Source organism: Merops nubicus, unplaced genomic scaffold (assembly GCF_000691845.1).
Source record: "Merops nubicus isolate BGI_N331 unplaced genomic scaffold, ASM69184v1 scaffold12757, whole genome shotgun sequence".
NCBI lineage: Eukaryota > Metazoa > Chordata > Aves > Coraciiformes > Meropidae > Merops > Merops nubicus.
The window spans coordinates 13,901-29,450 of NW_008618419.1; the positions used below are offsets into that span (position 1 = coordinate 13,901).

At 39.7% G+C, this 15,550-nt stretch overlaps 1 protein-coding gene across 4 annotated transcripts in view; it reads right to left on the bottom strand.

The window, feature by feature from the left end:
• Window positions 1-15,550, bottom strand: part of RAPGEF4 (Rap guanine nucleotide exchange factor (GEF) 4) — a 77,518-nt gene that overhangs the window by 2,379 nt on the left and 59,589 nt on the right. For all 4 annotated transcript variants that reach the window (XM_008943449.1, XM_008943450.1, XM_008943451.1 and 1 more), the window contains 4 exons: window positions 11,608-11,698; window positions 9,288-9,338; window positions 8,566-8,653; window positions 8,169-8,233 (listed from right to left, as the gene is read on the bottom strand). In XM_008943449.1, coding sequence (XP_008941697.1) covers window positions 8,169-8,233; window positions 8,566-8,653; window positions 9,288-9,338; window positions 11,608-11,698 — 295 coding nt within the window. The remainder of the gene's footprint in view (window positions 1-8,168; window positions 8,234-8,565; window positions 8,654-9,287; window positions 9,339-11,607; window positions 11,699-15,550) is intronic.

The following is a 15,550-nucleotide window of genomic DNA, read 5'->3' on the forward strand; positions in this document are numbered from 1 at the left end:
TGTAAAAGGCCTTAACTAAGAATGAAAATCTGCCCCTTCAAAATACATTTCTTTGATACCATCTTCCCCCATTAAAAAGTAAAAGGAATATCATGTAGAACACCTTGGAGTATGTACATGTTAATTTTATGATGATCTGTTCTTAATGGCAAAGCCATTTCTAGAAAATACTCAGCAATTCACCTTTCATACGAGTTTGAGTTTCAAATGCAGCCCTCCTGCAAAATAAGTGTGTTCAATGAGCACGTGAGGGTGAGCATTCACCAGTTCCCTCTGGAAGTGTGCTGGATTCACAGGTGAAAAGGCCACCATTAGAACTCTGACCCTGCAGGCAACTTCTTCAAAGAGACCTGTTTGACAGTGTTAGCTTGTACAAGTGTATATAACCCAACACAAAAAGTAGATTCACTTTTCGTGGACACTTCCACTGGCAATTCATGAAAAAAGCAGCAGTCACTTCACTCCTTCTTGGCTGTGCTTGCTCTTTAGTAAAAAAGCCATCACTTCACTCACTTAGGTACGAAAATAGTCATCAGTACATTTTGCTCTGATAAGTTAGATGCTATCTTACAATAGATTTTAAGAACATAAATGAACCTAAGTCATAAGGCAAAACATTTCAGATTTAGTTCTAGACTGCAATTAGCACCACACAGGTAAAGCACCCACCAGTGCAGAGGCAAAACTAGTGCTCCTGGCATAATATCAAATAAACTGAAACTTCAGCAGTAAAACTGAATTCCTTAGCTAGATAGTTTGATTCAGTCACTGTTATAAGGACAATATTTCTTTCAGTTTCTTTTGCTTAGATGAAGAAAAAGCAGAGGAGAGAAATACTTTTCCTAATCAGGGTCTAATGTTTGTTCCAGCACTTTAATATGGTCCAACAATTACAACACAGCTCCTTGTTTTAACACAGCACACTCGCACAAGGCTGCTTCACACCTTCTTGAAATTCCGTGTGAGATAAACAAGCTAGTCATAAGCCCTCGCACAATGGAATGATACATTTCTTACTAGTAAACAGTAAAATATAAGGTACGTGGTCCCCCAAATTAATACACAATTATAATCTTATGTGAAAATGATGTTATAAATAAAACATCTTTGTGAAATCTGTCATTCCAGAAGTGGGAAGCACCAATGTAAAACATTCCTTGCACGCATACTGATTAATCTTAGACATTTTAATGCACTGTCAAGCATACAAAAATGGGTATGGCTGGTGGTCAGCATTAGAAACGCTACTGATATATCACGTACTACATTTTTGCGGATTCCACATTGTATAATCAAATGAAATGTAGCTATTCTGAAACTGATCTAAAATATTTTAATTCTAAAATATAAGTTCCCAAAAGATCTATGGAATTTGGATACGGGTCTTAAGTCATATGTATTTACACGTGTAAAATAAGTAGATTTCAAGTAAGAATCATCTTTATCCTACGTTAATATTTGTACCTCTTCAAGGCTTTACTACTAGGCAGATTTTCTAAGGCACTTAGCTTGCAAACATTCTCATATGTGCTTAGCATTAAGCATGTGAATAAGCCCCACTGACTTCAATGGAACCTCTTAAATACCCAAAGATAAGCACACATTATAGTACTGGATTGAGACAGAATACACTGCATACATATTACAGTGCTGGTTCTTCAATTCTAACCTGACCAAATGAAAATCAAAACAACATGAACATATAAACATGAATGTTTCAAAACTCTATGGATTCATATTTGGCTATGTTATGTGATCTTGCAATTTTGATTTATATAATTTCAAAAAGTACTCCCCTAAAATAACTATTTCAAGGAGAGACCTTAAAAGTTGAACTGACCAAGCCAACTTGATGAAGTTTCAAGAGCGTCTGACTTCAAGGGAAGCTTTGCTAAGGACACTTCATTTTCATGAAGATAGGTAATGTCCCTTGATGTGCTTTCTAGATGGATTGCTAATACACACCTTATTTTTTCACACCTGTAAATGTTTAGGTTTTGAAGCCTCACTTCATAATGATCTCTGGAGCTAGACTGTAGGGTCAGTGTTTGATTAGTTTAGTATTAAGCTTCTTAGGTGAAAATTTAGATTTATTTAAAAAATTGTGTTCTCTGGAATCATTTTACTCTTTTTTTTCTTTATGGGGGAAATTTGTTCTGAGAAAAGCATAGCATTCAGAATAAGTACTGTAATGATGTATTGTACTGAAAGACAAATTATATGCATGGTGAAGTTTTTAAAAAGTTTTCACTATTTCCGAATTTCTCATTATATGGGCTATTCCATGCAAGGAAAGCTGAAGTGGCAATGAACCTGTCTGACTTCTGGTTAAAGGCTGAACTGCCTGGCTTCCTCCAGTTGGCTTAAAGACTTCATTTCAAGGAGTTACTGTTGCCTGTTCCTGAGGATAATCTCATTCAATCTGTGCATTTAGAAGTATCGTGGCAATGATGAAACACAAAGGAATGAGAGAGTGGCTGTTAAAGCAGAAGAAATGGAGAAAACTTTGGCCAGAAGACAGCATTACTACCCAATGGGAAGATTCTGGAACATTACATATCCTTCAAGAGCTCCTGTCTAATATAAACTCAAAGGACACTCTCTTTGGAAGGTGCAAATTGAAGAGAAAAACAGCATATGAAATGAAAGTGAATTTTCCTTCCTGAATTTTGTAGATAAGTTGGATTGTTCTTCATTTTCATTCAAGAAAACCAGAAACGCATACAGAGAAAATGTTCAGATGGAAGTTTAATTGCCAGCTCCTTACAATTTTTCTTCAAATAGAGGATTACTTATGGTTAATGCCTGCAAAAATTAACCTCTGTTTACTCACTGTGCTAAGAAAGACCATTATTGAAAAGCCATACAAACCAAAATTTGTATCTTTCTGAAATAGAATCAACTGCATAATATAACAAGCAACAGTTACTACCAGCATGCTATACATACACAACAATACCCTTTCAAGTTTTATGCAGTCTGGAATAGTGGCAGCAGGCCAGAACATTATCTTCTAATCCGTTCCAAACCCAGGTTTCTAAATGTTATAAATATTCATATATTCCATAAAACTACTAAGGGCTTTAGTCACACACTTTTTGCATAATCTTTATGTTCCAAAAATGAAAGAATGTTTGCCCTTTTTTTTGCATAAGGATCAGAGTGTGAATTCCCTTTTGTTCATCTCCACAAAACCCAAAAACCAATACACGCAGATTCTCTAATCCTCATTTCACACCTGAAGGGTGAAGAGGCTTGACAGAACGAAGCATCAGTGGCCAGCATCATGGCATTGTCTTGTGCTGCTATGGCAGATCAGCACTTTCAGAGCTCTCTCGTGACTTCTGCTCCCTCTACAGGTGCCATTTCTGAGACATGCTGGGTAGTGCGACATGAAGATGGTGCCATGGAAAGCCAACTTTGTTCAGGTTGCCTGATGATTTGAGAAATGGCACTGATAAAGTTCCCAAGTAATTGCATCTTCCTTCTCTCTATGAATACAAAATTCTATACTAGCAGCCAGAGTGCAGGATTATGCATCTGAGGTTAGAAAAAAGCAAAAATCAGTACGTGGTCAAGAGTATGAAATATTGCTTGTCCTTAAGGAGAGCCATGATTAGCACTTTCCTCACTTTCTTCTCTCTTCTTTCCCTGGCAAAACAGAATTCTAGGAAATGGCTTTTAATTTTTTTCTAAATCTATACTTGGAAAAGCAGTGTCACTTATATGTTATATATTGCCACGTACTTTGATGCAGGTTGTAGGGTTGACCTGTACCTGCTAAATCACACACATTTTATAGAAATATATATGCTACAGGCAGCTTTGGAGGCTGTCCTTCACCCACAAAGAGGGCTATTAATGCACCTAAAAGATAAATGCGTATCCTAGATCACAAACCAATTGTGTTTGCTGTCTACTGCCATCTTTTTATCTTTCACCTGCTTGCAGCTACCAAAATGTTCTCAATCTGCCAAACTACAACTACAGAGTTTTACAAGCCCTCAACAAGTTCCTTGTTCCTCTATGACAGGTATGTCTTCAGTTTGTACATAGATGGGTCTTCTAAAGTAACACAACTAGCATCTACTGTCAACTCACTAGTGGAGAAAAGATGCAGACCATGGAGTACACGCCAGCCTAGAAGGTACATCTGAGCAACACCATGGTTGAAACAGTTTGCACCTTGTCTCCATCAGATCCTTTCAGTGAGATAAGTAAAAGACCTTCAATACTTGTCTAAAACCATGTCTTGTTTGGCACTGAAGACAATACATTTTACTAAAGGTTTATACTACTAGTAATTGTCTACTGACTAAGAAAAATCTAAATAACATGTTCCAGGCTGGATTTTAAGGTCAAATGCTTGTTTCCTCCATCCCACCCTTGCTTCATGCAATAAATGGCATAGTAAAGAGCACAAGTACAGTGGGAATACAAACAGCATACCTATTTCTGACACATTCGATATTGTTTGCCTACATCCTGTAAGAAACCAAACGTGTCCACTTACAAACTTCCCTCTTTACACATAGCTATGGCCCTAATGCACAGGGTATTCTCTTCCCTGGCTAGATGTCCCTGCCCTCCCACTCCTCAGTCTCCTGCAAATGGGGATCAGGAGGTGGGGAAGGCGAATAAGGAGCAGGCAGTTACAAAGGCAGCAGCAGGTAAAGCTCAGCAACGCTCTCTAGAGTGATGTACCCCCTCTACTGCAAATACCACACTTCTGCCACTTCATCCCTGAAAAGACTGATTTATAGGAAAGTATAACAGGAAAAAAATTTACTCAGTCCCTTTCCTTTTTTAGCTTGACTTGCCAAAAATCCCTAGGCTAACGTGGTTTTACACCATCTGCCTGTTTTTCCCTTCTCCTTCAGTAAATTTTGTCAAATTTGAAAAAAGAACACTATTTTAAAACATAAGAAAGCTCCTAACAATTTTCTGTGAAAACAGATGGCTGTGGACAAGAGAAATATTGTGTAAGTGCCTTCTTCTCCTGTCTCCTTTGGGGAAAAGGCTGTAGCGTGAGTTCCTGCATCATGACAAAAGCCTAGACACACAGAATTCCCCAGCCATGAAGAAACCACACAGGCCCCAGCCACAAGGAAAGCTCTGCAAGGCACTCGGGCAGTCATGAAACACAAATGTTTAGGAAATGAAGCCTTGCTGTTTCTGGCACTCGGGGGACTCCTGGCTCAGACACTGTCTGACAGCTCCTGCATGTTTTAGGATGCATCATTTAATATAAATAATAACAGAAACATCAGAAAAGATAAAATATTTAAAAGAAGCTGTTTCAGCTGAAGAGATGCCACTAGAACAAACTTCTACTTTTGGCCGCTAGTTACAGGAATAAAGTTGTCAGCAGCACATCAGCTGTTGGGATCAGAGCTCTGTGGTGAGAATGCAGACATGATGCCAGAAGCTGTTCTCACTTTCGTCACTGTGCTTACACGACAGATGGAGGGATCCACCTCCTCCAGTGGCAAACAGCACCACCAGTGACAACTAACCAGATATTTTTACTCATAAACTTCAATAAACATCAAAGTCAGGATGGGTCAAGGGCAATCATTTTCCAAAGAATGAAGACAGTTAGACAGATCAGTAATAGAGCGACTCCCAGCAACATTCAGAGACATCTCCACCTTCTTGTGACAGAATATCATGCAGCCGATCAAACAGGCAGAAAAAATGGCAGGACATGATTCCTGTGAGAAAATTTTGTTTCTGCTTCTCTTCTGAAAATGGCACAATAACATCACAGATTTACCTTGAGTTTATACTTATGTAAAAGAGAGCTGAATGTATCTGTGCGTTATCTGGCTGAGTGGTCTTGCCTTCACTAGTTAATATCTGGCAATTAAGTGCGGATATGACAGTCGTAAGCTTAACGCAAGCAGGCGGCAGCGGCTGAGGTTTAACAGTAGGCTTTTCTTCTCTGCTTGACCTGATGACACAGGCAAAAAGCTAAAACCTGCCAGGTTCACATTAGGGTCTGAATGAATTATAGGGGTGGAATCTGAGTACGTTGGTTTGAAGAGCTAAGGGTTGAGAAGAGCAGTAAAAACACCATAGACGCATGCAGAATAGCCAGTGAAGAACATTAAAATCACAAAAGATACACTTGTAGTAAGGCCTGGAGAAAAAGCAGAGTGAGCTTTTAGGCAGAGCACTAACTGTAGAAAGGTTTAGAATACTGAGAAATGAGAACGTTTCCTTTTCCGCTGTTTGGAGGAACATGAGACATTATGTTGATTCTCTGAAAAATACATAGCCTCAAAAATACATTAATTGATCTTCACTTTCCCCACCTAAAGGAAATGCTCAAAGCTCAGATGACAATCTAAATGTGTGATACTACGTTCATGCAGTATAAAAATTTATTAAAAACCTTTTGGTGTTACTACTAAATCCAGGTTCTAGAGATAATATTCTTCTGGATATAAAGGAAACGTACAGGCCAGGGTGAAAAGGGCAAAGCTGCAGCAGCTTACCTATAGATCAGTTTAAGCTGCTATAAAATTCACTCTTGCCCTTGGAGTGCCAAAGTGTGGTAGAGGGTGGTGCAGAACCATTTCTAAATGACAAGCGTGCCTTGAACGTCTGTCTACAGCCAAAGGCTCACAGGAGAGCTCCAGCAGGAGCTCCTGTAATGGCTTTTACACATAATTAGGCATAAAAAAGAGCTTGAGGTTGAGGCATACTGCTCTGAGACCTGCAGATGTACCAGCTCTTCTGGCTCAGGAGGTGTAAGTAGGCCAAGTGAGGTGGAGAACATGAAGCCAACAGTATAGCCACGGCTATAGCAATGCAGATGCCATGCCTCCTGGATTGGAGGTGGTCCAGCCAAGTTTGAGATTGTGTTCCTCTAAATACTTACTATCTACACTAATACATATATGTATCTATCTAATTAGAACAAGTAGTCCAGGAAAGAGTCCTTTTCTGCAGGTAGAAGGCTCAAGGCCTTCGGAAGGAGATGGCAACACAGTCTGCATATGCAATTACAGAATGTCATTATTGCCAAGTGAGATCAGGCCCTTACTCATGCTTTAGCACTAGCTTTACTCACAAAAAAGTCTCAGCTTAGTAGAGAGGTATTATCACTCTAGGACAGAGGCTGTCCTGGAGCTACAAACTAAAACCTAAAGAAAATCTAAGAGAAGAATTCACTCCAAGTGATGATCACTTTTCTGTGATTTTTTCTAAAGGGCTGAAAGTCCTTCTCTTTTCCCCTCTGCAGTATCAGTGCTCAGCAGGTAAGAGAAGCTCCTCTGTAGTGCAGCAGAAATAACTATGAAGTGGTTCTGGTTACTGCAGTACTAAGAACAAGCAGATATAGGTGCCAGAGTAGATGTGCTCTTGCATGGCTGCTGAATGGAGCTTTACTGCAGAAACAGTAAGTCAAGTTTGGTTTTGCAATGTAGCTGCTCATAGTTGGGCTTGGCTAATCCTGGTTTTCAGATGTAGGTGTCATCAACCACATTAATTAAGAACATGGCCTTAGCAACCAAGAAAACTGCTTCTCCCTGCTGAGAAACTTGAGTTTCATTGAGATTTCTGCTGTGGGAAGTTGCCTGCCTGCAGTTTTTATCAACGGTGCTTGAAATAATGAGACCTTAGGTGCAGAACTTAAATAAAATTTGACCATAATCTAACCTTCTATGATTGCTCCCCTTTTCCAATATAACAGCAATCAAGTCACAGAAGTCTCCTTTCACTTGTTAAAGGAAAGAAGAAGATAAGATGTTGTACACATTCTGTATTAAAGCTTCTTTCATTCTCTGAGGAGCAATGCAGAACTATCACAACCTGAGGCAGTTTATCCCTGTTTAAAGAACAGCAGTTAAAATCACAGCTTGGTCCCAAACTGGCTGTTAAAAATGGTCTCTAACAGCTCTGCTTCCTTTCACTGCTGCTACCTCTCCTAGGAAACATTTTGGCTGTGCTTGGCTCAGTGGGCAGCTGTTTCTCCATCTCTGTGAGGTTTTCCAGAAACAGAGGTATCATGATGGTGCTGTGCACAACACAGACTATCTTTGCCAGCTCTTGGTCTTGCCTTCACTTTCTCTAGCCCTAGAAGTTGTTGCTGAGAAGTGCACTCCTGAAGAGAGAAATAGGGAAGTCTTTTTAAGTTTTAAAATTAAGTATGTCATACATACCATTTTTTCAAAGTTTACTAGGTTGTCAGTGAATGTCTTGTTTCCCTCATGAGTAAACGTCATGTCTGTATAGAAATAAAAGCCACATAAAAGCCCATTAGTGAGTTGTGGCCATACAAAACAGAACATTTTATCTATCTCTTACAAAATCAAAGCAGCTACAAAAGTAAAACGTCTAGTTTTTAATTTGCAGGATTTCTAAGACTAGTAAAATTGAGGTATGATATTCTGATGTACTAAAGCAGTTTTTCTTGTCTCTGTGTCGTTCTTTTTATAATGGAAAAAGACCATACCTCACACAGAGATTGATTTTTGCTTTTTCTTGCTGCTACTCTTATTCTTCAAATATTTGACAAAGAGCTTTCAAGTTAATAATTCTGGTAACATCCAAGCTTACCTTTTATAAGTAGTGGCATGAAAGGAATTATTGGAGGGTCCAATTTAGCTACAGTTAGTCTGTAGGCTCTATGGTTTCTTGATGGATCCTTAAGAAAAAAGAGAAATCAAATAATTATGAATATGTCTTCTTACATGTATTGAGACACTGTACGCATTCATTTAGATGTCATGGCATTTATTAAAATAATTATTTTCTCCTGTGGCTTTAAAAGTGCGTCTGCAAACTAAAACACATTTTTATCATTCTCCCATACAGCTTACATGATGAGAATGCAGCTGCTAAACACAAACATTTGTCATGCCCAAGAGCAAGGTAAGATATGATTACAAAAAAAATGGTTCATAAAAGGAACCACATATTTTTCCTCCCTCCTTGCACCTGCAGATCCAGTTTTGCATATGTTGTAACACTAGAATGTATTGCCTGGAAAAATCCAGGTTGGAAAACATAATTTCCCATATGTACTATCAGGAAACACGTGACAAAGCTTTTCTGAGTTCCCAGATTAACTTTGAGTGGTACATAAGTTCTCTCAGAGTAGGTTCCTAAGAGTATAATTTATTAGTCATACATACTTGTTTTAGCAGCTCTAAAATGGGATCATAAACTTCTTAAAGTCAAACAAGGACATATAAAATGTTCTGAATCAAGGAATTCAAATCAGTTACTCAGAAACTGAATTAGCTTGTGCATAGAATAAGGGATCTATTGCTATTCACCATTAAGCTTTCAAACTCTGCATAGATCTTCTTGAACTTGCTTGGAAGTTTCTGTTAATAAAAACAAAAATAGCAAATCTTAATTAAATCCAATTTGTGTGGCAATTTTACTGTAAATGCTAGTTTCTTCTACAATGCCCTAAGTCAGGAAAGTGCTCTTTTTGCCAGATATTTTTAAATTACAACATGTCTCCTAGCAACCAGATTATAAATAGAGATGGGACCAGCCATAAAACCTGGATCCAGATTTAAACCCCAACTTGAATTTACTCCTTTGGGATGTTTAGATTCAGATTTTTGTTTGGCTCACATCAGAATCACTAAATTCAGAATGTAAGTGAAAGTTCAAGTCTGTGGGTTCAGGACATTCCTGATTTTAGACTGAAAAGAGAATTTACATATAGCTTGTGTAGGGTTATAGCTCAGCTTAATTATTCATTCCTATGATGAACTGCCCTTGCAACATTCAAATCCATGCCTGGGCATTTCCAGGAGTTGTTTTTTTTTTTTTCATGCTGACGTATCATCAACTATTGCTCAAATTCTTGACATGCCCAGCAGCCAAGGTCCTCTACCACTTTCTAGGGTATAAATTAATGAATAGTTTTTCAGTCCACAATATCTACACAAATAAATCATGGTCAGTTGATCATGCAGTGATGGGGATGAGATGGGTGTTACTAAATATTTTTTTCCCCCTCATGTTATGAGGTATATATTAATAATTTTACTATAAAGACTAAAATATGTGCTATAAATCAGTTTCAGAGATCACAGTAATGTTTTATGCACACTCAGAATATGTCAGCTTCCTACTTTTAATCAGGAATTTCTCTGTATTTGCTGATTAAATCAGACTACTACTGGCAGCAGGTAACATTAAAAATTAATAGAAGCTTTATAGTGCAGAAATGAGTTTTTGCAATATTTTCTACATTTAGAGTGTGTACCCTAGCAAGATATTTACACTGTGCCACAGCAAGGGCCTAATTTTTAATGATGTGTGTGAACAACTGTGTGCCTAGTTTGCATATGCATGCAGATTAGGTATTTGTGAAATAAGTGGTATAATTGGACACTTGCACCTGCAAATATCTAATTTGTGCATGCAACTAATGTAAGTGCATGATAATGGCAAAAATCAGGTCATGATAGGTTTAAAGTGTATTCTGTACATTCACATATATATATATATATATATATGGGTAAAAATCAAGCTTCAGAGATTCTCTCAATAAACTGGTTGTCCTACAGAACCAGAGTGTGAGAACATTTCCTTGAATTCAAGTTCCTACCCTACACCTACAAATGATCTGTGCCACTCCAGCTCAGACTCTGTGCCCATTTCAGACTGCTGTATGTAGTACATACATGCAATTCCTTCTTTTTCCTTCATGCTACTCCTCTACTATCTCGGCTCTCCCAGCTATTCCCCACAGTAGCTACAAATGAAGGATCATTATTCTGAGAAACTGATCTGCAAATCTTTGCCTTTAGCACTGATTGTATATATGGCACAACGTGTACTTTTGAAAATTGGGCTGGTGGTCTTCTCAGATGTGTTAGTCTGATCTCCTATCTTAGAGTGCTTTTTTAAAGGTGTTCAAATTTTGGTCTCAGTTGCATCAGTGACCTCAGTCATGCTAACTATCATGAATTTCTAATGAGCAAAGCACACACATATTAAAATTTGCACTCTTTTTGACAACCAGTATGTTCTTAGTGGTTACATGTGTTTTACTACCTCACCCTGCTCGACACTGCACCCTTTTTATATACTCCCATACAAAACAGCAAAGCCACAGAAAAAGGTGGAAGCTGTGGGAACTAAGACCAAACTGATAGCAAGCAGGGGAGTGCATGTCAGACAGAAAATCAGAACTGGTTAGGACAAATCCACATTTTAATAGGGCAACACAGTCCATATGGAGATCAGAACATAGTATGTATATACAGAGGATGGATTTTAGAGAAGTACCTGTGGAGTGATCTCACTAAATGATGAATAAAGTCAGAGGATGGTCTGGTGTAAGAGCTTAACCGGCTAACTCACCCTGTTGGCCAGTTTAGCTCATCAGTAGAAGCTGCTGTTGCCACTGTTGTTAACTGTCTGTTAGTTAACTGTCTGTTAGTATCCAACACATCTGTGAGTATACTGCCTCACTAATAAAACTTGTCAGCCTTAGCTAAAGGCTTCTGCTCAGGAGCTGAATTAGTAGATATAATTTTATCAAGAATAATGGGTCAAGTCATGTTTTTGCTAACTAAAAGCACAAATCCCAGTTAAACTTCTTGGAATTGGATTTCAGCTAAGACTTACCTCCCACGTTAATGAGAGACGGCTCACAGCAACATTACTCAGTCCCATAATAATGGCGAAAAAGGAATTCAGATTTTTGTATTCTTTACAGCTGAAACACAAAGAGCCAGGTTTTAAGTTGTATACATCAGTCAGGGCAGAAGTACACATGACAACCTTAGGAGAGCTTAACCCAGGCATTTAACATGAATGTGACTGAATTTGGGCAGCCTGGCCAGCACACCTGTGGCACACCACTTAACAACGCATGAGTAATTCACCACCCTCTGGAGGCTCCTTTCCCCCTCTCTCCTAAAATGACCTCCTGCTTCCACTTCACTTTAATATCCTTCTGCAAGGACATTAAAGGAATCTTTGAAGTTCCTCCCTCCAGAAACATAGTCCTGAAATGGGGCCCAATTTGGTTCCGGGGAACACCAGAAACAGCGGAAGCAAGTGGTTTAGAACATCATTTGCTGCAGAACTTGCTAATGGTTTCTGAAGAGCTACTGAATGCAGGAAGCTGTCCCTAGACAACCTTCATCACAATTTACAGGGGTGCTGAGTCTTTTTAAAGGGAGGAAGATCAGCTGCCTAGAGAAGCCTGTGTGTCAGTGACCTCTCCTGCTGTATATGATCTCTAACTAGTACTTGTAGATTCAGGAACTCTTTAGGATGTTTCAAGCAAAGAACTCTGCCATTTTTTAACAGCATCATTAAAGAGGTCCTGGGTGCTAGGGGCTGTAGGCCATCCTTCATCCCTAACGTAAAGGGGAACTTTTGTTTCCAGTCAGGAAAACACGGAACATGTAAATGAGTATTATGGAAGATCCAATACACCATAGGCAGTAGACACAATCTAACAGGAACAGCCTGCACAACTGCTCAGTAAGAACTGCATCAGGTGGCTCATTGGCTCAATGCGAAGGGAAGGGAAGAGACAGAACAACACCTTTATCTCATAAATCTATGTCTTGCTAGGTTCCTGAAAGTAATTTGATATTTTTTTCACAACTGATCTGCCAACATCTGATTTCACAACCTCAGACTCTACTTCTTTTGCTGTTTATCAGGAAAACTTTCACAAGATTCAAACTATACTTCTCAGATTTTTTAATTAATTGCTGAAGATCTCAGCTCATCTGAGGTATCCTCAGCTCCAGATAAAATTGGTATCATCATCACATCCTACTGGCTGATGCCACAGATGCCATATTTCCTTTTTTATCCTGTTTTTTTCTGTCCCTCTGTTTCACCAGACTTGATGTATAGAGTGAGTGAGTCCCATAGGGCTGGGCTTTACTTGTGTCTGCACTATGTGAACACTCAGTCTGTGAAAAAAATGATCTCCCATCTGCTGGTTTGTCAGTTGGAGGCTGCTGCCCTCTTAGATCTTCCAGGAGAGCTGCTCATACAAATTCTTGCACATCAGATTAGGAACAGTGAGCAAGGTTAGAAAAGATAAGCTAAACTACCCCAACAATTTTTTTGACGAGAGCAGGTCAGAGACTGCCTTATTAGTGGTTCTGAGGGGAGATAAGGATGAAACGCAGTCAGGATAGGTGGTCAGGGATAGCTTCTTCCCCAGGCAGAACTAAATCCAGAAGGGGGTATCTGTCCACAGCCTGTGACATTGAGAATAAATTGTGGGATGGTAAAAATAATACTGCACACAGCAGTAGTTTTCAAGCATAGTAGGCAGCTACCAGCACATCTGCAATATGTAATTTGGGTCTATCTTTCATTTTAAAAAGGAAACGTTTTGCCCAATACCCTGTTAAGCAATGTAATTTGATGAAGTCCTTATTAAAATCCATCTAGATGGATTTTACACCAAATTTTACACAAACATTCTACACCAAATATTCTGTATGTTCTACAGGCTCTACACTAAATAGTTCAGTTCCAGACAGAGGAGGTTCCCCTGTGAGGAAGGAGAACTATTGCTGCATGGCTCCACTGCATGTATGCTGCCTGCTGTCAGAAAGTGGAGCCTCCAGAGCACCACAGAGCAGAGGTCTTTCTGCCTCCTGAAACAGACTGTATTGGAAAAATCTTCCTGTTAGTATGAGTTGTGAATACACACGTCTGCACACACTCTTGTCTCCAACACACACACACTTGTGGTTAAAATCTCTCAGTACTTAGAAGAACATATTTATCTTGGCATTTCCCTGGTAAACACACACCCTTCAAAAATTTCTTATATGCTCCTTGGGTTTATAACATACACATGTGCACAGAAAGAATGATTTTCAAAAACTGAATGAAAGTATCAGAGTATATTGATGTACCAGTGGGTATAGCCTGTGGGTATATCTGCAAAAAGGAAATAGATACAAACTGGGCTTGTGGATATCCATCAGAGTATGTGCAAGTACATCCTAGAAGGCCTTTCTGATACCATTAATATGGGAAGAATTCGCTGTAGGAAATACAGTTCACTTCTCCCCTTTGTTTGAAAGTTTAATCCTACAATGGCTGGAGAAAAGAGATGAACCTAGTAACCTCTACATCCTTTCCCAGCACATGCAAAGGCAACAACTGCTCCTGGAACTGAAAGCACATCTGCACAGCACTTGGAGCCAGCACTTGGCCTTGCGCTTGCCCACACAAACAGGGAGCACACATCACAGGGTGTGTGGGGTGGCAGACACAAAATGATGTGCTTTCTGCGACAGCGTCCGAGTCCCTTGTCACAGAACTGAAACAGGGTTCCCAGTAACGGTTATCTTTGAAAACTGGTATATGCAAGGCATGTCGTTACCACCAGTCAGGCCTAAGATTAATCGTGCAGCACTGAGCTGTTCTCCCCCAACACTTTTCTAGTGAGTCTAGTACTTCTAGGTAGTGTAAAGTTCTCATTAGCTCTCAAGGATCTTCACAAGCAAAACTTCCTCAAAGATAATGCTTCACGGCCTGGGCCCACATCTTTTGATCCCATTCCCTGGCTTTTTTCCCTCTCTAACTTGGGTGCACTTTGTGTTTGTTTTACGGCATGCTGTAGTACCTGTTACCATGGCAGCACCGCGCAGAGGGCAGCTGCCTGGCAAAACTTCCCGGGGCCTTTCCAGCGGCTGCAATTGAACCTGCCAGCTCAGTTTGTAGAGAGGAAAATCTTGTGCTTTGGATTTCTCTGCTTTTAGGAGACAAAGAGGACTCAGCGGAGCAGGCCGCTTTTAGCTATTTATTTTTAGCATTGTAGTGATACCAGAAACAGGGAAGTAAACAGGAGGTTGTCAAGCTGTTGTAAATAGCATAGGATTAAACCCATGATGTTGAGGAACCCACAGGCTAAGGCAGTTTATTAAGGAGGTATTTAACTGCAATTTTTAGGATACTTGATTTCAAGCGTTTATGGAAATTACCATTGTAACTTAATTTACCACATTTCAACGTTTTCCCATTTCATGCCTCTCTGTTTAGAAAAGCCCCCGACGCGCCTGTGTGTGGGTGTCACTGCCCTCTCCTGGACACGGCCCGTCAGACCAGCAGCTTGCTTCCCAGTTTCGCTCTGAGGAATGACAGCATGGAGTACGTGGTATATATATTTTTAGAAACTAAAGAGGCAAATTCTGTCCTCCGTTCTGAATAGAAACCCAATCCTGCATACCCACTACTGGAATTCGAAAATCTTCGGCTCTGACCAACTGTAATCCAACCAGAGGGCCCAAAGCAGTTCCCAGAGGGTGGTTTGGTACTGGCAGAGTGGGGCCCGACCCACAGGAGGGAGGCAGACTGATGCAGTTTTGATTTGAACACTGGTTTCAGCTATGTGGAATTAACTGTGAGGAGGGCAGCATCACAGCCGTAATAGGAATCTCTTCCTTCACACAACTAAAATTAACAATACAAAAAAGTTAGAACTGATGGTTTATAACTGCAAGTGATAACTTCTGAGTTCAGTAAGATGGCCTAAAGGCCTCTCTCTAGTCACAGTGCCCAGAGTCGAAGACAAGGGCTT